This window comes from Telopea speciosissima, chromosome 3, assembly GCF_018873765.1.
Source record: "Telopea speciosissima isolate NSW1024214 ecotype Mountain lineage chromosome 3, Tspe_v1, whole genome shotgun sequence".
NCBI lineage: Eukaryota > Viridiplantae > Streptophyta > Magnoliopsida > Proteales > Proteaceae > Telopea > Telopea speciosissima.
Genome location: NC_057918.1, coordinates 5,119,621 through 5,143,134, shown reverse-complemented (window position 1 = coordinate 5,143,134; position 23,514 = coordinate 5,119,621). Strand labels below are relative to the sequence as shown.

General features: G+C 40.2%; 2 protein-coding genes across 2 annotated transcripts; one reads left to right on the top strand and one right to left on the bottom strand.

The window, feature by feature from the left end:
* Positions 1-4,914: 4,914 nt before the first annotated feature.
* On the top strand, positions 4,915-7,602 carry LOC122654014 (protein terminal ear1-like). The gene is made up of 6 exons (XM_043847986.1): positions 4,915-5,729; positions 6,126-6,735; positions 6,950-7,069; positions 7,162-7,303; positions 7,386-7,522; positions 7,599-7,602. The coding sequence occupies exons 1-6, from the start codon at positions 4,946-4,948 to the stop codon at positions 7,600-7,602; spliced, it is 1,797 nt and encodes a 598-aa protein (XP_043703921.1). The 5' UTR covers positions 4,915-4,945.
* Positions 7,603-20,289: 12,687 nt separating this feature from the next.
* LOC122653458 (BTB/POZ and TAZ domain-containing protein 1-like) lies at positions 20,290-23,287 on the bottom strand. Its single transcript, XM_043847280.1, has 5 exons — positions 23,095-23,287; positions 22,616-22,749; positions 21,927-22,230; positions 21,509-21,825; positions 20,290-20,481 (listed from the first exon to the last, which is right to left on the bottom strand). Exons 1-5 carry the CDS (start codon positions 23,275-23,277, stop codon positions 20,328-20,330), a joined length of 1,092 nt encoding a protein of 363 aa, XP_043703215.1. The 5' UTR covers positions 23,278-23,287; the 3' UTR covers positions 20,290-20,327.
* Between the last annotated feature and the right edge of the window lie 227 nt (positions 23,288-23,514).

Here is a 23,514-nt window from a genome sequence, read left to right as displayed (position 1 = left end):
ATGCATTATCGATTAATTAAAGAATAACTGGATCTATTGATTATCAAGATTTCCTTCCTAACTGATTCTTATGGTGTTAAAAAAAAGCACCACCTAAAATAGCACACAAGACCTAATCTTTTTGTTTTTTTAAATGCGTCAAAAGTAAATTTACCAGAACACCTTATGATGTATTTTTCTTTTGTCTCATTGAATAGCAATGATTCGACAATAGAATTTACATATGGAGCAATCGACCCAAAGCTTAAAAATAGTAATCAATTGCTCTAATTTGTCCAAAACATTTTTCTAGTTTTGCCATCAATTTAATCAGTAGAAAACATATCTAAGAGTAGAATGGGAATTTCAAATGATCTTAAATGGGTCAGATTAGATCGGGCTTGGAATCGATTGGTTCGATTAGGCGTCCAATGGGCTAAGACCCCACACCGAGAGCGTCCGATTACTAAACATGTTAAACATAAGCCCAACACGATTAATAATCAGGCCAGGCCGATTCGAACTTTAACCGGACAGGCTTGGTTGGCCTAATATATAGGAATCGCATCCATCAAAGACGGGTGACGATTCTTCCCGATAACCGGATCCGATAAGGGTCCACATTCTCCCAAATGGACCCACTCAAAAGTGCCTAACTTTGTTCAAAACACCAAAACGCCTAACAGGCAAGGCATGGGATGGGCCCATTAGTTATTGTCTTACTTATGGGCTAAAGGACGGATAACCCTTTTGTTTTTTCCACAATAAAGCCAATGAATCCACATTTCCCCACCACCAAAGTGGATGGCAGCACTCCGGTAACCAGGGGGGAGGAGGCAAGTTTGTATGGTCCTTTCCATCTCTTGTCTCCCCAAAATTAATCTCTCTCTCTCTCTCTCTCTCTCTCTCTCTCTCTCTCTCTCTCTCTCATTAATGCCTAGGAATGACACATTTCCTTTCCTTATAGAAAATAATAAATGTGGGTCATGGGTTTGGGGAGCCACCACCAACAAGATATGGAGGAATACTTATATTAAGGGATTAGAAACAAAGGAAAGGGAAGTGGAGGTTGGAGACATTCCTTTCATGAACTTCTTCTACCACCTGAAAAGGTGTCTCCCTCCCCCCATATATATAAATATTAGTGTCATAAAGTGTGTTAGAAGACAGAGAGAGTGTATCAATGTCTATATAAGTGTGTATGAAGAGTGAAAGGACTTTACTGTTTTTGCATTCCAAAAGAAGATGTCTATTAGGTAGTGGTGCATGATTTCATTGTTCTATGTTAATTAATGTTGTTAACAAGTTAAAAGATAGAAATTACAAAGATTTGTACTGTATAAACACAGGGTTTTAATAAATTAAAAACTGATCACCAAAGGGAGACAAAAGAGTGCGGGTAACGAAGAGAAGCAAATACTTTTCATGGGAGTGTACGGTATAGAAAGATATCGGCGCACGTGTGTCTGTGTGTGCTTTGTTTGCTTTTGGATTGGGCAAGGATTTCTAGTTCATGGTATCGACACCGGTATTGGTTGTTTTGATACTCATATTTATCTGCTTCATCAAATTAATATGAATCGAAACATCAATTTTCTATTGGGAGAAAGAATGCCACCTTGTTGCACCAGAAACGCCACCCCTACCAACCCCTGTGTTAGGGGGCCAGACTCGCGTGCACCCAAAGACTTTCATTGAGATAAGAGGATGGCCAATACTGATACGATACTTAAAACTAAGGGATGTGTGCTCTTTTGTTGATGCCAATTGAATGGACTGGGCTGTGCCTCAGTTGAAATATCCTACCTCAAGATTTTCATATCTTTTATAAATCCAACGGGCGCTAGTGATATTAAAATAAGGGAGAGGCTTCCTTCCTCACTATCACCAATATAGAAAGAAATCTACATGTCATACCGATGATAGTGCAAAGAACCTATGGGTCAAAATAGGAGAGAGGATGTCAGTGTTAACCCCACATCTCATTATTTGAAAGATTGTAGGTTTGAATTTGAATTCGTCCATCGTACGTTTCTTTTTCACTTAAAAAAAATATATAACCTTGACGAGAAATTAATCCATTGGATAAATACAAGATGTTTTGTTTACCAAAAAAACAAAACTCCACCCTCCAATATTCATCCTTGTTAGTCTTACAATCCATCAATTGATTGTAGATGACCTTGTTTAAACAGATTTTGTCATCAACACCAAATTTCTGGAGGAGAGATTTACTGCCAAATTAAAGAGGCTAGTAAATTCTATAAAATCTTCACCCACTGCACCATCTTCCAAAAATAGAGGATAGCTCAGGGACTACTGGCTAATCTCTGTGATATATTCAGAAAAAGACATTACATTTTTCTCTTACAGTCCCTCAGGACCTTGGGCAGCCTTAAGAAATTTCATTAATTAACATAAAAAAAAAAAAAAAAGAAAGAAGGCAAATATGATGATCCAAATCATTTGGCATGGAAAAAAAACCTCTGCAAGATCACAAGAAACCTGCTGACACAATAGCTGCTCTATTCATAGAGTATTTCTACACTTTCTAAATGCAAATCTGACACTGAACTCCCTCTCACAAAGTCATAGACATTACTAAGATAAACAATACAATTAAAATTTCCTTTCTAAGGCCAAACTTTTTGCTCTCCAAAGGACATGGGCTCATCAACAGTAACAAGTGTATCAACTACATGAAGGTCGCAGAGTGTTAGGGCTTAGCTGGGTTACTCTGAAGCTTTTCAAGGCCATGGTGGGTGGGTTGAATGGTATGACGAATCGATATCGGATCGGCCGATTTGTATTGGAACCGGTGGAGATCGATATCGATTCTTCGTCGATCCCATATCGATGGATCGCTATGGACAAAGGTAAAAATGTAAAAGAAAATCTAGTTTTTTTAAGAAAACATGACCGATTCAGATTGATATGGACCGATCGAGATTAGTAGAGACCGGTATTGATACCACTTGGTTCAGGGTTGATGTCTTGATGATACGAGTTGAAGCTTTATCTACACTTCACTACTCAGTACCTAGGGGTGTCAACCGATCGGGTTCGGTCAGGCCTAGCCCAGCTTAACCAACCTCAAACCTTGCACTGTGACACCCGTTTAGATAATCAAGCCAGGCCTGGATGGGCTTCGTCGATTTCTGGCTATAATTGGGTACATGAATCGGGCCTTAATCGGGTTGTGGACTTGTTTAACTCTTAACCATGCCTTAATCCCCATCCACCAAATTGACAATTTTGGGACCTCACTTAGGAATTCTACTTTTGTCTTTCATATTACATCATTAAGAAATCACAACAATATCAACTCCGTAGCCTAGGACTTAAAGTTTAGTAGGACAGGGGACCCTTTCTGTTATGCAATTGCTTCTAACCTGGCCATAAAGACCCCTGAACTCTAACTCTACTGGATCTTCCTCTTTTCAATTTATATATATTTTTTTCTCATAAAAAATAAAAGAAAAAGAAACCACAACAATATCGAGCTTTAATAGGAATTCTAGACCAAGAAATGCTTCTATATAATTATACTTATGTGAGTTGTGTCCTTTCTTTCTCCATAATTAATTATCAGAATAGCCAACATCTTAAGTGCTAGATTTTTATTACCAAAAAAAAAAGAAGTGGTAGATTTTATTGCAAGAAAACATTTGTACAAGAGTGTTTTAAGTGGGGCACTATTCTCTATGCCTCAATGCAGGCTGCACCCAGACACATGGGGGTGGGTGCAATGACCATCCTGCCCCTTGCACGGGCTGCCCATGTGCCTGGGCACATCCTGCGTTGTGGTAGAGAGAACATTCTCCCATTTGTAAACATACAAAACTGTAGGTCTTGTCCCTAGTAGATGTGGGTCTGTTTAATTTTAATATAGATAAAATATGTCGGGTTTTAACCGGACTAACTAAGTCAAGCTTTAACTATGCGGGTTAAGTTAGATCATAATCGATTGGTCCAATCGGACACCCAATGGGCTCAGACCCCACATCGAGATCACCCGATTATTAAACCAATTTGACTCCTTTACTTCCGCCTGCCCCTACTGTCGTGTGAGCCTCTGCCTTGCTTGTGTGTGGGGCGCACGACAGTACCGGGCAGGTGGAAGTAGAGGAGTCGGATCCTTATTAAACCTGTGGGGCTTAATAATCGGGTTGGACGGACTTGGTCGGCCGGGTTGCCGGGCGGGCCTGGAAGTGACATCGCTACCAGCACCCATCATCGAAGGCAGAAAAAAATCCCAAAAGATTTTCCATCATAAAAGTAAGTACAGTCAGAAGATACACGTGGCATACATGCTCTCTCAGCCAAAGAAGCCTATTATACTTATTTCCGTAATTACCCTTGTCTAAGTTAGAAACTCTGATGCTTAAAGTATCAGAGCCACGTGTACGGCTTATGATTACTTTATTTTTCCTAAATATGACGTTTAGTCTGTTTTCTGTGGTAAAAAAAATTTGTTAAGACCGGAGATAGTAAATAGTATCAAAGGGGTTTGATGTGGGCTATACACTCCGTATCTGGAAAGATACCCGTACGAGGAAAGAGGGGTACTTTTGTAAATTTAACCGGCACAGGAACCACTTCCAGCGAAATCGGCTCGACAATAAAGGAAGCAAAAGGAAGTCCAAACTCCAAACACCAGTTTTTGGGGTCTTTCAGTTTTGAGTTGAGGCTCAGAGAGAGAGAGAGAGAGAGAGAGAGAGAGAGGAGAGAGAGGGGTTTAAAGTGTTTTTGAGTCATGGAGCTTTGCTTGGGAAGATGAGAGACAGAGGGGATGGGATGGACGAGACTTTTACTTGCGCCGGCAAACATTTCTTCGCATTAATGTTCTTCTGCGGGAAATCTTCTTGACGAGATAGCGGATTTCAGGTGATGAGGTATACTGAGAAAGCTTAAGAGTCTAGTTTCTCTTCCCCTCCGGTAAGTGAAGAAACTTTGGTCGTGAGCCATGGACGAAAACCGAATTGTTCGGTTTCCTGGACACTTGGACCCTGGGGCGCTGGAGTTCAGACCCAGAATCTCTTCCCCGCTGAACCAGGTTTCCCTACTTCGACCACCCCATATGTACTACCCGTTCCCCTCTTCTGCTTCATACCCATCTACAACTACTACTACTACTACTACTACTGCTGGTGGAGATCCAATGATACCGGCCTTCTACAGTATGAGCGTGAGTATGGGTTATCACCAGTCGCTCCCAGCTCCAGCCCAGTACGTTAGACCCACGAGAGGAAATCAGCCTCCACCACCGCCATTAGCGCTGCCGCCGCCTTCACCGACAGCCACTAGAGCTTTGGTTCTGAGTTCCGTCCCCGTGGACGTAAGTGAAACGATGGTCCGTAGAGAATTGGAAGCGTTTGGAGAGGTTAGGTCGGTGCAGATGGAGAGATTATCGGAAGGAATTGTCACCGTTCACTTCTATGACCTGAGGCACGCGCAAGCGGCGTTGGTGGAGATAAGGGAGCAGCACATGCAGCAGCAGAGAAGGTGGAGGCAATATTACGCCGTTCTCCAGGAACAGCAGATAAATTTGTCTTTCGGGTTAGAGAATTTCGCTGCACCATTGCCTCCACCAGCGCCTGGGCTTATCGCTGGCCGGGCTATTTGGGCGCAGTTTACACTACTGGGGGTAAACAATGTTCCCGAAGGGCATAATCAAGGAACGCTGGTAGTTTTTAATTTGGATTTGGAAGTCTCTTCCCGCAGGCTTAAGGAAATTTTCGAAGCTTTTGGTATGAACTACTCTAATTACTTCCAGATTACCTCTCTCCCCTCCCCCTTCCCCCTTCCCCCTCTTTTCAAGTGGATGGGTTTAATCTGGGTTTTGAATCAGATTGATGTCGTTGTCTTGGGAGTTTGGTTTCTATTTTCTGTGTGGTCTTTTAATGTCTCTTTCTTTCTCCCTATGAAGCTTTAGCAAGAAAACTAAATAAGCTGTTTCGTTCATTCTGGTTTTAATTTAACATATCGGATGCCTTGTTCACTTGTTTATCTGCTTCTTGTAGTTGTGGGTCGATTGGTCGTTACCGTTTTCTTCAATATACCCATGCATGCATTAGACTTCCACCTATTGGATCCTTTCCTCCTCTACTCTACTGGTTTTCTTTTTCCCACAATTGTTATTTCAGGTCCCGTGAAAGAACTGAGAGAGGCTCCATTGAAGCGGCACCAACGGTTCGTGGAGTTCTTTGATATCAGAGATGCTGCTAGGGCTCTTTCAGAAATGAAAGGGAAAGAAATTTACGGGAAGCATGTAATAATTGAGTTCAGTCGCCCTGGCAGCCATGGCAGAAAGTACTTCAACTCCGCAGCTGTGGTAGCTCCCCCTAATTTCAATGTCACTAATGGTGTTCACACCAGAAACAATCATAATATGAAAATTTCGAAATACCCATCTCCAAAACCACCTCCAAGGTTGTTGGGTCGCTCATCCTCGGATGCTGTTCCATGCCATGTTTCTCAGTCGATGTGCTTGCCTAAGAAATGCAATTATAAGGGAAATGTTGGTAGCAATAGGAAATCAGACCATGAAGGAACGACAGTAACCAAAGGTTCGATTTCTCTGCCGAGGAAGAGTAACAGCCATGGCAACAATTCTTCCACGACGACGAAGCTGTTGAGGAGTCGGTCATGGAAGGGAAAACATAAGAACTCTGATGCTCATTTCTTGATCAACGAAGATGCCCTTGTGGATACCAGAACCACTGTCATGATCAAGAACATACCCAACAAGTACAGGTGGTTTTCTTCTTCTACTGCTCTTTCTTCCAAGTCTTGTTTTTCTGGGTAGTTGGTATATTTCAGAGTTACTAACTATTATTAAATTTGGTTCTTCCATGAATCCATTAGAAAGAGTTTTATCCATTTCTTTGAGATATGTCTGGCATTTTGGGTTTTTTATTTGCATCTCCCAAATATTATTTTATTGATATCTGGAAGTGCTGCTTTGCAGTCAGAAGCTGCTATTGAACATGCTGGACAACCACTGCATTCACTGCAATGAACAGATTGCCGACGGCGACGGTCAGCCCTTTGCTTCCTACGATTTCGTCTATCTCCCCATTGATTTCAAGTAATTTTCTCATTTGATTCTCTTTTTTGTGTTCCCCCGCCCTTCTCACAGGGTTATTAATTAATTTTGATTTGGGTTCTCTTGTTTAATAGCAACAAGTGCAATGTGGGTTACGGGTTCGTGAACCTTACGTCTCCTCAAGCGGCATTGAGGCTCTATAGAGCCTTTCACATGCAGTCATGGGAGGTCTTCAACTCCAGGAAAATATGTCAAGTCACTTACGCCAGATTACAGGTATAGATTGTAACATGCATCCTGGGTTGGGTTGGATTGGTTCGTGTCACTCATCACTTCCAACTCTTTTTTGGGGGTTTAGGGTTTGAAGGCGTTGAAGGAGCACTTTAGGAACTCGCAGTTCGCGTGCGAAATTGGTGAGTATTTGCCGGTGGTGTTTTCACCGCCTCGAGATGGGAAGCAATTGACGGAACCAGTGACAATCGGCGGCCAGCCAAAGCATATGCTCGTGAGAAGCAAGGGGGTTTACTGGAGTGTAAGTAATGGCGTTGATAGTAATGGTGGTGATGATGAGATAGAGGGTGGAGGTTGTGGTAATAATTCCAACAGTAACAGTGTGGATGATATTGAGGATGGTGATGGTGATGGTGATGGTGATGGTGATGGTGACGGTGGGGAGGACGATCATGATGATGGTGACGACGAAGTTGAAGTTGAGGATGAGGAACATGGGTGCGATGGACAACCTCGGCTTTCGCATTTTCTCTGTAATTCCAAATGTAACAACGCCACCTCTACTGTAGCAGCAGCTGTTGCTGTGTAGCTTACACCACCCAATGGGTGCTTGTTGAGCTGAATACCGGACTGAACCTCGACAGCGCCACCGCCACCCCCACCGCCACCGCCGCCACCGCCCAGTATATATTTATATATATATATATGTTGCTCAGCTCAGCTCAGCATCCCTCAGCTAACATCCCTCTCTGGCTCTTCATTTGTACTGTCCTTTATTTCGTAATTTAGGAAAACCGATGATTAGGGTTTTTTTCTTTTTTTGTTTTTGTTATTTTGTGATGACGAGATAAATTAAAGGAAAAGATGATGCATATTGGTATTGGATTCTGAGGAAAAATTACATAGTAGAAATAGATGATCCGTCGAAAGTGAGTTTCAGGAAGAACAGAAGAAGAAAACCGACATATAATTCCGATGTTGAAACCACATCTTGAAAGGAGCACTAATATTGATTAGGTGTGAAGTAGAGAGAAGTGCCTGCCGATGACCTTTGGATATTTGCCTTCCCCTCTACTACAGGACACTACTGGCGCGGTGTTCCAAGTTTATAGGGAGAACCAGAGAGTTTTTTCTGAATTCTCTGGCACGAGACACCTTGATTTGGGCTTTTTTGTTATATGCCTTTTACAGCCTCTCAAACATAACGCTCTCTCTCAACTTGATAACATGTAACTTTATAACCGATCACTCCTATCCAAGGTGGCATGGAGGTTGTGCGCAAACAAAGAACTCTTGGCATAGTGTTCTTGAAGGAAAGAAGGTTTTGAATAGTGGTTTGTTATGGCAAGTGTGTAACGTGGTAAATATTGACATTTGGAACGATTGTTGGGTTCCTTACCTCCCTTTTATGAGGCTCCAAGGATCCAAACCAGCTAGTTTTGAGATCGGGAAAGTTGTTGACCTTATTGATGAGCTAAACCACTGTTGGAAGGTGGACTTGATCCGATGGCATTTCTTTGTTTCAAATAGAGAAGCCATTCAGAGGATCAAGCTTACTCTTCTCCCAAGGGAAGACTCTTTGATTTGGGGCGGGGCAGTGAAGTCTGTTTACCACTTTCTCACCAACCGAAGAGATCATCTGATATCTCTCTCGGCCTCCTCCTCTCACAGGCATAGTTGGTGTGGCATCTGGCGAGAACCTTCTTAAACGACAGATTCCTTTGGAACCGAGTTGCAAGTGTTGTGGCCAGGCCATTGAATCGAGTGACCATATTCTCTTGGAGTGTCCCTTTGCCAAGGCTGCATGGTTCGGAAGCAATCTGTCGTTTTTTGTTCTTAATGACAACATCCTTCGTATTTCACACCTGCTGAAGATTTGGGACCAATTCAATTTTCCAAGTAAGAAGATAGGGACTAATGTGCTAAATCGCTTTTTCTTTGTTTGTTGGCATTAATGGCTTATCTGGAACGACTTGGTATTCGGAAGAAGGAATTGTACCCATGTGGAGGTGTTTTCTAGAGCACAAGCAGCTTCAATTGAGTTTAAAGCAACAAATTCGAGCAACTCTTCGAGCCTGGAACTAGTGGATATTACACAGTGCTGGTTACCACCACCTAGAGGTCGTATGAAGTTGAATTGTGATGCTGCTCTTCCCATGGATACAAATGTTGGAGGACTCGGCTGTGTCCTTTGTGATCATTGTGGAATGCCTATCTTGGTAATGTCGGAACCCATTGTTCTTTCTGATGCTCTTATGGGTTAGGTGATGGCCATCAGAAAAGGGTTAGAGCTGGTGATTGAGGTTGGGAGTGAACAGATTACTAACAAGTCCGATAGTGCTCACCTCCTTACGATCATCCAAGGATATATATATATATATATATTGGGAAAAAGTTTTCAGTCCTACGCCGCACTCCCATGAGTCTCTCTCTCCTCCATGTGAAAAGACATCTCTGCTCCTTTGTTTTGAGGAGGAGAGAGATGGACACATGGGAGTGCTGGTGTAGGCCACACTCCCGGACAGAGAACTACTTCCCATATATATATATTAGTAGAAAGAGGATTATTCATTCATGCGCGTCCAATGCCAAGCAAAGGAAAACAAAATACATAAAACAACTAGAGAACATGATAAACGCAAGGTATGAATAAATAGTATCGAAAACCAAGGAATGGAACTGACCCGATCTCACATGTCATTTACAGGGTCATCCAAACTAAGGGTTGGGTCACAACCACTTCCTTAGATAACAGGTTGTAGACATTGCTAATTAGAATTGCATTCATTTGAAGTTTCTGGAATTGTAGAGGATATCATTGACTTGACTGCTCAAATACGAGGATGCTTTTTTCTTTATATTTCTAGAGATGCAAATCATGTCGCACACTCTCTAGTAAGGAGGGCCTTGTCTACGACAATGTGGCATGTTTCCTTTCCTTAGCTTCTTAAAATTATGTACTCGGGACACCTTGCGCTCCTCTTGTCTCTTATCTCAATAAAAAAAAAAAAATCTTTACTAGTTTACCCTTTTCTGTGCGTACCCGTAACTAAGTAGGGAGAAAGGAGACATATGTGGGGAATAAATTGTATGGGTTGCAAATTTGGAATGATAATTGCACATGGTCAGGTGTGGTGGATAATGCTTTGTAAATGCTCGTTCAAATTCGAGCTTCATTCATTCTATACGGTTGTTTTAACTTACACAGTGTAGACCAAAGGCGTGAAATAGAGAAGCCATTCGAAGCTTCATATCGGTAGAGAGGAGAAGCGAAATCTACCCCATTCTACAGGGCTTTGAAAAGGTCCATAAGCGGGAGAAGGAAACGACAAGAATGTTACATTGGTCAATTAAAATTTCAGTTATGCCCTTAAAGGTGCAATTGGGCAGGAAGGAGTACTTGGGGGCTTAATGGTATTTTTGATGAACAACTTGTGTAATGGGTTTAATTACCAAATCTAGGCCCGATTTCAAGTTCCAAAAGAGTCTTTTTTTTTTTTTTTAAATTGCATACTTTAGAGATGTAACAGTTTTTTTTTTTTTTTTTTGGAGAACCGAGGCACAAAATGGAATTAATTGCTTGGAGGTTGGAACAGTCAGGTCCTGCTATTTTGGACATTGCAAACACGTAGGACAGTAAATATTTGATGACACGTGTTTCAATCCTTTCCCTTCTTTTCTATTTGACTTGATAAACGTACAGGTGTACGTTTAAGAAGTTTGACCGTGATATGATATAGAGAGGTCGTGGCCTCCGACCCCCGGTTCTTTGCTCTGTCTATTATCCTCGTTGTCTGTTACTTTTTTTGGCATTTAAAAAAGTTCAAAAACTTTTCCTTTTTAGCATTTTGTGTTGTCCTCATTTATGCAATTATCTGAAAGTGCGACATGTACATCAGTACATGCTTATATAAGCATAGATGATGATGGTGGTGGATACATAAAAACAGCAGCACTCAGCAGATGGATATAGTGAATCAGTAGAGATCGAGTAGAGGCTAGACTTCCTACTCCCTATTTCCCTCCTGTATATGCTAGTAGACTAGTGGGTGGCTGGCTGGCTAGTGTTGCGTAGTAAGTAGTAAGTAGTAACCCCCTAGCTGGTGGAGTGGGACCCTGCTGCGTGCTGTTTTGATTTAGTGGTGACGTGACAACTGTTTTGATTGTTGAATCGTGCCATGATCCGCACCGGATGAAGGCCTTTATGAGTTGCAAAATCGTCCAACATTATCTGATACAACTAATGTGTATCAATATCGGGAACGGCCGAGATCGATACGAATCCCAAGACCGATATTGGATTATAGGAGAGGGCAGATATGCAGGAAAGTCCAGTCCAGTTTCCAGCCCAGGTGAAGATATGAAATGGTAAGGTAGCATTTGATCTATATATATAATCTCGTTTATTCCGGCCCATCTCTTCTTCTCTTTCACAGTAATAGTAAAGGAGCATATAAAAAGCACCGTCCTGTCACACTCCTTGGTTACAATTTCACGCCCAAATACCCAATACAGGAGAGGAGAGAGGAGCGAGCAGTTTCCTATGCTAAATTTGCTGCAATAAGCCTATAACAGTAGCCCCTACCTTAACCAGTTTATGGTGTTTACTTTTTCCTGCATGGTTCATTTTGGGAGGTCCTTTCTTGATCGCCCTTCTAACCTTTTTTATTTTTTAATGAGAGCGTTCTCGGTGAGGAAGTGCACTTTGACATCTGTGTCTGGGTGAGCAGGATTACCATCATTCATGTGGGGTAATGTGATCATTTTGTTATTCATTGTTTTAGGTCATTGGATGTCCGAGCTGTCAGGTGTCGACATCTTTACCTAGCATTATCATACTACACACTTTTAGAAATTAGAGGGAATTAAAATCCTATCCCCCAACCACTGGTGTATCTCCCTTCCTCTTTTGAAATGATGCCCCAACCCCTCTTGTATGACACCTCATCCCGCATCTCCATTGGTGCCACTGCCACCCCATAGTATGATGCACACAGAACAATGCTTTCTCTTTTCAAAAAAAGTGGTTGCAAATATGAAACTTGTATTTAAAACTTAGTACCTCTATTTTATTGTTCATTGTCTCATCTTCAGAAGTTCTTTAAGTTAAAGGTATTAAAGGATTTTTCAAAATAATTTGAAATTGATTTATCATTTTGTCATTGTTTTAATATTTTTTTCAAGTATATATGTGAAATTACTGTAATTACCTTTGTTGTGAACAGAACATATGTTATATTAAACGGACAAAAAATTAAGGATAAAGTTTCAAATTATTTGACACCTTAAGATGTATTAATGAAAATTTTTCATTAAAAATAAGAAAAATACATTTGGCGATATATGATTGAATTTTGGAATTGGAATTTGATTAAGTGGACAATCCAAAGAGATCAATGTATATCCTATTGTTTGAAATTGCCAGATCACCTTGCCACATGGCAAAAGTTGATGAACCATAGAGAAAAGCCTTTCTAGGTGCACCCTATAACATCTTTGTATGCCTCTTGTACGTGACTGTGCATAAAAACTTCTTCCTAATTCTTATACGAAATATTGAAGAGTTAATAATGGGTTTTCACATTTAGGATGCTTTTTCTCTGTGCTACAGCGCAGACTACGCCCAAGCATATGAGAATGGATGCAATGACTACCCTACCACCTCAGTGACCAGGCTCATGTGCCTGAACGTACTCCGGCATAGAAAACACTCTCTTTACATTTATACATGTCTTCACTCTTCACCCAAAAAATTAAAAATTTGGGATTGGACAATATAATCTTGTATTCAGGTTTAATTTTCAAAACGATTGATGTGGAATTATGGATAACTTCCTAAGTAAGCGAAAAGAAAAAAGGGTCATTCTAAAAACTCCAGTGCTCGGTGCATGGATTGAGGCGTTGAGCCTCCAATCTCCATTTAAGATATGAGCAAGTGGGGGGTGGAGGTGGGGGTGGGGGGGGGGGGGTTCACTTTCAGGCCCTGTAAGTATCACCGCACGAGCATTAAATGCTCGTGTTCTTTTAGTAAAGATTTTTGTCTCCTCTCAATTTGCCTATTACGAAGAGGCCGACAAAGTATACAATCACCATCTCAAGCCCCATCACTTCCTCCTCTCCTCAATCATAGAAAATAATATTAACGATCCTAATAAGTTTGTCTTTTCCGAGTAAAGCTTCGTGCTCATCGAGAGGGTATAATTTGGCTTTAATCTCATCTTTATATACTGGAGGAAGTATGAAGGATTCAACTCTATGTTTCTCTCTCTCTGTTGTTTGTTACTTCGTTTCCTGTTCTTTCAGTGAGTGCGGCAAATAGTCAAACATATTGTGCGGGTGGGGGAGGGGAAACCAGACGCCAACCACAGCATAGAAACCGCGGCATGCGAGCAATGTAATTGGGTATTTCAAGGTCACACGGCTAGCCACTGTTACTGTTGTGGTATTATATATTAACTGCTTGCATTGATACAAGTTATCCTCGGAAAACATGTCTACCTGAGTTTGGGAGTTGTGTTTGTGTAGTATTATGTTATGTTATGTATGTGTGGGAAAATGAGAGAGAACGAGGGACCAGTTCCACAGATGGAAATAAGGGCTTTGGGCCTTGGCCAGTTTTTTAAAAATTGGGTTTGGATCAGCCGGATTGGTTGATTCCGATCGGCCAGATTAGCCGATTGCTGATCCCAATTTTGGCCGATCTCACTTGGTTGACTCCCTTCCTAAAACTGCGATTAGAGGCTTGGAGCAAATTTGGGCCGATCTTGAGTCATGACGGATTCCAATCCAATCCGTGGGGACCGTTCTGAATCCCGATACTGAGTTTTTTAAACCATGTCATGGGCATAAGCAGAACAATTCAATACATAGAGACCACCAGGGTTATGATTATTGGAATCGGAGATTAAGACTGAATCTGTCGGTGCCGATCCAAATCGGATCGGAATTTGTCTATGAAAGCCTAAAATCGGCCTCTTAGATCTAAAAACCAAGCGATCTGGTGGGAGAAACCCTAAAATCGGCTGAACCAGAAGGTCCAGGATCAGAATCAAAAGGTGACCAATAAAAGTAGAAACCAGAGCAAAACTTCTGGGTCAGACCATGGGCTTGATTTTACTAGCCCAAGTCCCACCAAAAATGAAAAGCTAAGCTGCTCGATCTGAATATATGTAAATGATATCCACTTAGCCCAGCACAGATTGGGTCCGATTGGGCCAAAAGAAGTATCAAATGAGAAATGCATCAGACCATCAACTATCGCATCTGATAGAATCATTGCAACCTTGCTTAGCAGATTACTTCATCCCTCTTCTTCCCCCTTTTTCCAGATATTGTTAATGATACTGTTCTGCTTCATAAAACCATTAAGCAGGAAGAATTTTCAGTCATGACTCATGATCGTTTTATCTTTCATCTCCCTTTGAATCCTGGGCCAACCCAGCTTGGGCTTCACTGTATTAGTAGATTCTGGATCTGTATTATGTGCCCTACATCACCACCCTACCAGATACATGTATACATGCATGAAATGGTGATTCATTTAATTTTGACAAGCTTAGATAATATTTTTGAGCAATAAGTTATTTTGGGCTTGAGCCTTGAGACTTGAAAGCTAACCCAGCCATGACAGGTCTTGAGGCCCCTGAACCCATCATGCACTAACAGAGGTCTATAGGAGCCCAGCCCAACTTCATAATAATATATGTCAGTAAAGTAGGTGATCATGCACTTTTGAACAAAATACACATGGGCTAAAAGGCCTATATCAATGCTAAATAGTGTTTCTAAGTTGTGCAACTCAGCCTAAAAAGTAGACGATGTAAGGGGGATGGATTTTAGCTAGTAGGTCAATTAACTAGCAAAAAAATTCTTTTTAAGATATTATTTTGGTGGCCAAAGAAGTGGAAATTCCAAGTGTTAGCCAATCATCCATGCTCTTGTTATAAAATTTAGCCCAAAATTATTTCACCTAGTGGCAAGATTTGGCAATTAAAATTTTGCTGTTTGACAGCACAGAGTTATTCAGCTGGGTTTGGTATACATTCTAGGTCAATTTTCGTATTCTGAGATGATAAAATTTGAAATCGACCTAGAATACATTTCAATAATACAATCCAAACACAGCCTAAGCCAGTCTAATAAGGAACAACATCGTCCGCTTGGCTGGTGAACAACTATCGGGAGTTCGTGACCACCTACATAGATCCTTACGGGGGTGGGGAGCAGAGGGGAAGAGTAACAGCCTAGAAAAGAGATGGGTCTTTGTTTTTTTGGGTTGGGGGGGGGGGGTGGTGGTAAATAAGGTTTTGTGGTGCCTATGCCCAGACACAGGGAGGACGACCGCCCTATCGCTCGTGAAATGAAAATTTCTCACCCATGTTGGATGCCCCTGTGAATTTTCTCATTAGCCTTCACGCTGATGCGGGGGCTTGGCAGCGATCCCCCTCCCATTTTTTTTATTGGAAAACAAGAGAAGAAATGTGGATTTGGAGTTATGGTTGCTTGCATGGTTCAACTATGAACAATCTACCTAATTGTGCCAATGAACATCTTAGGATTTGTTGGGATTAGTTTTCATACCTTAAAAAAAATGTTTGGATTTGTTATTAGACCAACTCCGTTCATGCTAAAACTTGACATGTGAATAGTGAACCGTCAGATTTACCTGTTTATAAAATTTCGATTTTATGGTTCAACCATAACTTTTGGCTATGCTGGACCAAGAACACTTCTGTTAAGAAAACAACGCCCAGAATGGCGATTTGCCGAAACGAAAATAGAAAGAGCACACACAACGCACAATACAGATATTTACGTGGTTCACCTCCAAGATGGAAGCGACGTCAATGGCCGAACAATAGAACAGGTTTCACTATTTTCTCTGAAAATGTTACAAACCCTCATGACCCTATCTCAAAGAGATAAGAACAATATATAAGAAAATCTTAACCCCAGAAAGTACACAAATGCCCCTAGTCCAAAAATGCCAAAAAACCTGAGCCGGACCAAAACATAGCACATGACTCAAAAGTACTCATTTTGAAAATCTCGACGAGTCCCACCATTTTTTAGCATTTTGAGGTCGTTTCGAGGCCGAAACGGCCCTCCAAAAGTCTCAACTGCACTTTCTGGATCAAATCAGGCTTCACCAACAACAACTTCTCCCTTCGAGAAATAGTTGAAAATAGACTACGATTGAAAAAAAACATACAGAGTTATTTAGAAAGGAGAATGTTCTCTGTGCCGCAACGTAGGCTGCGTCCAGACACATGGGCCTGCCACTCAGGGGATAGGATGATCATTACGTCCAACTCCATGTACCTGGACGCAACCTGCACTGCAACACAGAGAACAACGCCCCTATTTATTAGTAAGTAGGTCATGCACTCATGTATGCAAACGACTTTTTTCCTTTCTAAAGCAAAAACTTGCTTTTGCTTTCAATTGTTTCTATTCGAAAGCCCTATTCAGTCTCCTCTTTAAAAAAAATCACGTGTTTAGAATTTTCTGTTTATGAAATGATCTTGAGCTAGGTCAACAAAAGTCGGCAGCTAAAGCAAAGAGGATATGGTATCAGGAAAAATCAAAGGTGTGGTGGCCACCCGCCTCTTTTTCTTGTAAATCCTACCTAATTGAAGGGAAGGAACTCATATTCTTCCTTCTTCAAATAGATCACTTGGTGGAGGCGGTTTCTCCACCTTCTTTTGAACACACACAAACAAACAAACAAAAAAAAGAAATAGTTTCTCATTATGGTCCACCATTGTTGAGCTCCATGAAGGCATCATCATATCATGGATTCAACCCTTAAATAGATAAAGCACCCTTTGAGTTGGCATATCTCAATCCAATGGTTCACCTTATAATTGATTTTTTCCCATGTATTTTAGTTGTCAAATCAAAGGGTGGCCAATGCGCGATATTTAAAGTTTCAAGGAAATTAGGAAGGAACTACATAGATTGGTCATAGTCAAGTTTCCAAAACAAATTCAATCATATGAAACCCCTTATGTTCAGTATTTTTTTTTTCTAAACATCCCAATCTTGATCAATATTGATTTATTATCATTCCACGTGGAATAAAACTCTTGGGATGTAATTTATCATGAGTCAAGTATGGCGTGGACAAGAGAATGGATCATCTACACGTATAAGTAAACGTAAATTTGAGGGATCTTTATCTGCTTCATTTCTTGGGCAGGTTCATTTCCCCAAGTTCCTCTAAAAGAGGGGGGCAAAAATAACCATTGTACCCTTGCCCGGACACATTACCTAGGTTGAGTACACTCCCTTCTATTAGAGGAACTTGAAAAAATAGAGCATAGGAAGTGGAACAGATTAAAAAATACAAATTTGAGAGGCAACCATATGTCTTGTTTATATTCATAAATATTCATCCTCTTCTGAATGACAAAAATGAAACATGTTGTCCATCTCTCACATGTACATGTAGAGGAATTGAACTCGATGGACAATACATCCACAAAATTATGGAGCCCATAACTTGTGTTTGTAGAGAAAAGAATGCAATTTCACAAAGCATATACGGGACTATAGTTTCATCACCCTAAATACTGCCATAATTCAAGGAAGAACAAACCATGCATTTATCACATGGAAACTTAAGTTCATAGGTCTTTCACATGGCCCATCAATTACACATTTTCCCCATTGTATCTCAAGGGCTCAAACTCATTAACAGATTAATGTTTCTAGTAATTTTTTCAATTTAGGCAAAATAGCTTTTACATAATTTTTTTTTTTTTTGGCTACATGAATAATTGATGTAGCTAATCTAACTTGGATAGAAACATCATGGTTTGATTAGTCATAAATATCAAATTTTGTTATTAATAAAAAAATAAGGGGTGTTGGTCTCTGTGCCACAGTGCAGTCTGCTCTCAGGCACATGAGGGTGATCGTAATGATCACCTTATGCCCCTACATAGGCTTCTCATGTGTCTAGGTATAGGCTGCGCTGTGGCACAAAGAACATTCTCCCAAAAAAATAAATATCAAATTTCGAATCCTACTTTAGTAAATTAAATTCTCTTACATTGGTACCGAAATCGTAGGCTTCAATAAACTCACCACGTGGTAATAGGCAAGATTGTTTCTGCCCACCTGTGCTTAAAAGTCAAAATAAATTTGACACTTTCCAGCAGATGGGACCAATGATTTAATCCTCTTGAAGATATGTGAGGAAGGAAAAGGCAGGAGAGAGAGGGAGAGAACAACTGCTAGGTTGAAGTCCTTTTGGTAAAAGACATGGTTTGAGGCACCGGTGGAGTGCACGGTTTTGAATGTGCCCGATATTGATACATGGTCGATATGATATTGGTGAAATAATACAGACGAAGGGTAAAATAATATAGAAAATCAATTTTTAAGAAAACTCAAGGGTGAAGTTATTTGATACAGTCAATCTAAATCAATACTGTATCAATTTTGAAATTAATCGATACCCGATCCGATACCATGCACTAAAACCATGGTAAAAGATCTAAGTAGAAACTATGGTATAGCAACAAGTATGACAATGTGATCAAAATGGTCACGGGAGACCTAGAAATAGTCTTTCTGCAAAAGCAGGGTAAGGAAATTTACCTCTTGTAATCAGAGTTATAAGAAATTTCAGTTAAAAACTGAAAAGGAGAAAAAAAAAAAAAACCAACTCTGTATATAACCCCTTCTCCTGATCTATTTTCTGAAACCGTATAAATCATCGGTTTTAAACCAATTAGATTTGGTATGCTATTTAACCGTTGTATATTCTAAAACTATAAAAAAAAATATAATAATAAAATAAAAATGAATGGGGTAGTCCAAATAAATACGCTCTAGCTAGTATTTTTTTAGTGGATTTATACCATATAAAGTTGTTTTATTTCTTAAGTCATAATTTAGATTACATGGTTCAAGCCCATCAGATTTTTTTATTGGGCTTATAAAATAGATCCGTTCCCATTTGGGCTTAAACCTATCAACTCAAACCAGCAACAAAATCGAAACCAATATAAAACCATTTAACTGAAACCTTTTAAGTAGAACCATTTGTTAATTGGTTTGATCTGAGTAACTAGAACCATTTAACAAACGATTCGGTTTTGACGGAATCAATCAATACCCCACCCATAATTGCCACATCATCCTTTCAGATGGCAGAAACAAGTGGGCAGATTAGGAAATGTTGTTATTTCTGTTCAAACTTCAAAGTTGATTTTTTTTTTAGGGGAAAAGTTTTTTGGATATGAGGATCAGGAAACGCCTACTCACACAACCGTGCATGCTTACACGGTCATGTATAAAAACTTCTTCCTTTTTAAAAAAAAAGAAATTATAAATAAAAAAAACAAATGCGAGTGGCCATATCTACAGGCCTACACCCTACTCCTCAAGTTTAGAGAGACTCACCACCCGTTTTGACGTTTTCTTTTTAACCTTTCTAGCTTTTCTCATCACTAACAGTTTTTTTCTTCTTTATTTCTTTAGTTCCTCGTTTAACCCTTCTCTAATTAATAAGTTTTTAAGTCATATATATAAGCTTTACCAAAAAAGTCATATATATAAGTGAGAGATGGTTATCGTTGGTCATGTTATGTAGTATTTCACACCTAAACTTTATAACTTGCAAGTCGCCTTTTGTATAATGTAAGCAGGAAACAACCTACCCCACCCCCTTCCCTCCCCAAGTACACCTATACAACCAAAAGAACAAACAAAAAAAAAAACAAAAAAACATACCAACGAAAAAAAGTCATGTTCACTCCTTTACAAATTTGATATATTTTTTAGTTCCTTGTTATTGATAATTTTTGCAAGGAACTGCATTTTCAATACATTTGTTAATTGGAAAAAGGTTTTTCTTCGCCCACCTATCCATATTTACTACTCTGTGGAGTGTAAAGGTTCGAAATGCACTTGTCATTGTCCAAGAATCTCATCCAACTATCAAAATATGGTGGATGAAAATTTTTTTTTGATTCAAAGTAGGTGAAGAAAAAGTGATTCCTATTTTATTTCTACTAAGATTTTCGTCATCATCCATGGTACGGTTCTCCTTCTAGTCCTACTCTTGTAGTCTTGTTGGTTCCAAGTCCTTTCTTTTAGGGTTGGGCAACCTCAAAGAGGACATAACTTTGGCCGCCAACACTTTCCTCACAAGTAGTTTCCACCTTGCATCATCACCCTTTTTCCCTAATTGCGTTTTTGGTTGGATTTGCCTGCCAAAATAGAGAAAATTATTCAATCAGAACAAACAAAACAAATTTAATCAGCTATCAATTGTTACCGAAAGGAGTAGTTCAGATTTTTTTTTCAGTATAAAACAAAAATTTTCCATTAATAAAATATGAGCGCAATGGAAATGGGACCCATTCATCTATCATCTATATATATATTTTTGTTATAGAGAACGTTACGCTTTCTAATTGCGTGTGGCACACAGTCTTATACTAACACAGAACCATATAAAATGATCATCACATCTTTAAAGATTTTTTCTCTTTTTATTTTTAATACGTATATATATATATATATTTTTTTTTTGGAGTAGGACTGGGAGCCAAATGATGTGCAAGATTCATTCTAACCCTAACTTAATTTTCCACAATAGCATTCAATTCCATTAGTGGATGGGTGCCGAAATCATCCGTCTTTTTCAATCTTTCTCTACCTCTGCCTCCTCCTCTGGGTCCATTTGGTAGCTGGCTTTATTGCTTAGTTGTATTACACTGGTGGTGTTCATAGTGGTGGTCAGTGGTAACTGGTGACTGGTGGAGTTAGTGGTGGTGCCGTGGTGGTGATGTTTCCATCCCCTACTGAATAATCCATCACAGAAACTTATATAGAAACGTGGGGATCCCACTCCTTGTCTTCTTGCTATGCATGGCAAATTAACTATTTTATCCCCAGTACGTTACTCTGAACCAGGTGGAGGTGGTCAATTCATTTTTTGGACGAGACGGAAAGACCATGAAAATTGAAAATGCCAGTGTACCCTCCACCCCGAGGATTCAAAGAACCTTTTTTCCAATTAATCTCTTTAAAGTCTAAATATCTAATGGTTTTGATAATGGTCAAAATTGTCATATCAATCATCTTCGTCCACATAATTAAAATCATGAAGAATCCTTTCCAAACTACCACCTCAGAGGCCGGAACTTTTCCTTTAAGAAAATTCACGTGTTCTGATTTGTGAATCAAAGTAATAAAGGAGAGAAAGGATCAGATGGGTTAGGATTTACACACCTGCAAAGAGGAACCTTGCAAGTATCGGCATGGTCGCAGATGGAGGAGTGAAGTCGGAAGAGCTGCGACATCCGCCTGCACCGGCAGCAACCACCACGGACCTTTCTACTACACGTGGCAAAATGTCGAATCAAGAGCTGCACTCCCTGACACGTGGAGAACTTCTGGCAAGGACCCTTGCTCATGCTCGGCTCCTTGTCATAAGGTCCCACACTCGTACACCCCTCAGTGCAGATATGCTCCAGGCACTCCATCGCTTCGTTCAGTTGCAGATACAAACTCTGCGCCTCCTTCTCCTTAATCCTCTGTTTCTGCCTCTGAAAATTTACCATTTTACCCAAGATTTATTAATCAATCCATTAGCAAAACTCAAAATTTATACTCAATTACACGATCATAAATTGAATTCGTTGCTTACCAATTCGGCTTCGTCGAGGAATTGTAGGATCTCGAGCTCGAGCCAGGGATCATGATCTTGCAAGAACTTCCATGCTTCCGTCTTCTCGATGGCCTTCAAGTCCTTGGAGACCATCTTCATACATTTGAGGTAAAGATCCGGCGCGTCGCAGAGCCTTGCCAGCTGAAGCATGTCCACCACGTTTTCTATCGTCAAACGCGCAGCTAACCCTCTAGTGCATCTCAGCTTTAGCTGGCGTATCGAGAAGACGTGCGACAGCGTCAGTAAGTGGATCCCGTACTTGTCCATTTCTTCCTCCGAGCATCTGCCGTCAAGTCAGGTGAATTTCCGTGATTTCACAATAAGTACAGAAAATATACATATAGAATTACAAAATGGAATCAATATAGTTAAGAATGTTTCTTGGGAGTTAAGCATGGAGGAGATTCAAAGAGAAGACGTTCCGCAAGGCTTTCTGATTTTTTTTTCTTTTGATCAGATTTTCTGTTTGACGGTCTAAAACGAGCCAAGTGTAAAGTGAGGGAAAGAGGACGGTTGGTTTGGACTTTTTCACATAACGAAGCAAGAAAAGGATCTAATATTCTAGTTTCCAATTCCAAGATACATCTGATCTCGGCCGGTATACGATGAGTTGTAATGAAGCTATTTAGTAGGTTAGAAGGAATCAGGGAAGTGGAGTGGTAGCTGACCTGGAAGAATAGAGATATCGGACAAACGCGAGCACCGCGTCGCAAGGAACGCCCAGTATGGGGACGATCTTCTTGGAGTTCCGATCCTTTTGGGGTCGATCTATGATCTTCGCCAATACAGATGAAACCGAAACCTAAAATTTCAGGACCAAATAAATAAAGACAATATGAACGAACATCAGATGAGAAATGAATTTTCTATCCCCATCCAATTCCAATTTACAAATGGCGTTCTTATTTGAAATAATTCTAAGCTTCGATAAACATTCAATAAACAACAGAGAGAAAGAGAAAGAAGAAACAGAAATCATCAATCCCCACAACTTAGGTTGGGTGATTTTGAATCTGAAGTAAAATCATTTTCCAAAACGTTAATGAAAAAAGAGGGGGGAGTTGGTTTCTGTTCCAATTTTTGTAAATAAATCGGAATTGAATTAGCTCTCTCGGGGGATTGATCATCAGGATTCCGGAAAACGCACCAGAACACTAGCATGTACGGGAATTCTTAATCCACCAGAAGTAAGAATTCGAACATCAGCATCTGAAATTGAAACTTCTCCAGAACTTAGATCTGTTCCTGCCGATAACGCACAACGATAACATGAAGAAGATTCGGCCGGCGACTTGATCGCGGAGACCGTCATAGTTAGGACGTCTTCCATTAAAAGAATACAGAATTCAGAATTGAGAGAGAATGAGAGAGAGAGAGAGAGTTCTTCAGCTATTCTGCTCTCTTCGCTGTGCTGATTGCATGTATGAGACCATTCAGGTTTGTTTCCCAATTTATAGACAGATTATCAAAGTGGAAGCGGTAAGGTCAGATAGATAGGGGAAAAGAAACAGAGACTGCTTTTATTTTATTTTTACTTTTCTTCTTTTACCTGGAAGTGTCCTTGTTG

Bases quoted from the DNA above. Each gene is read 5' to 3' on its own strand.
- LOC122654014 (XM_043847986.1), top strand. From the start codon at position 4,946: ATGGACGAAAACCGAATTGTTCGGTTTCCTGGACACTTGGACCCTGGG. The intron at 5,730-6,125 runs GTATGAACTACT...TTGTTATTTCAG, and splicing joins GGAAATTTTCGAAGCTTTTG to GTCCCGTGAAAGAACTGAGA. The intron at 6,736-6,949 runs GTGGTTTTCTTC...GCTGCTTTGCAG, and splicing joins AACATACCCAACAAGTACAG to TCAGAAGCTGCTATTGAACA.
- LOC122653458 (XM_043847280.1), bottom strand. From the start codon at position 23,277: ATGGAAGACGTCCTAACTATGACGGTCTCCGCGATCAAGTCGCCGGCC. The intron at 21,826-21,926 runs GTAAGCAACGAA...GTAAATTTTCAG, and splicing joins TCCTCGACGAAGCCGAATTG to AGGCAGAAACAGAGGATTAA. The intron at 20,482-21,508 runs GTGTGTAAATCC...CTATTTTGGCAG, and splicing joins TGCAAGGTTCCTCTTTGCAG to GCAAATCCAACCAAAAACGC.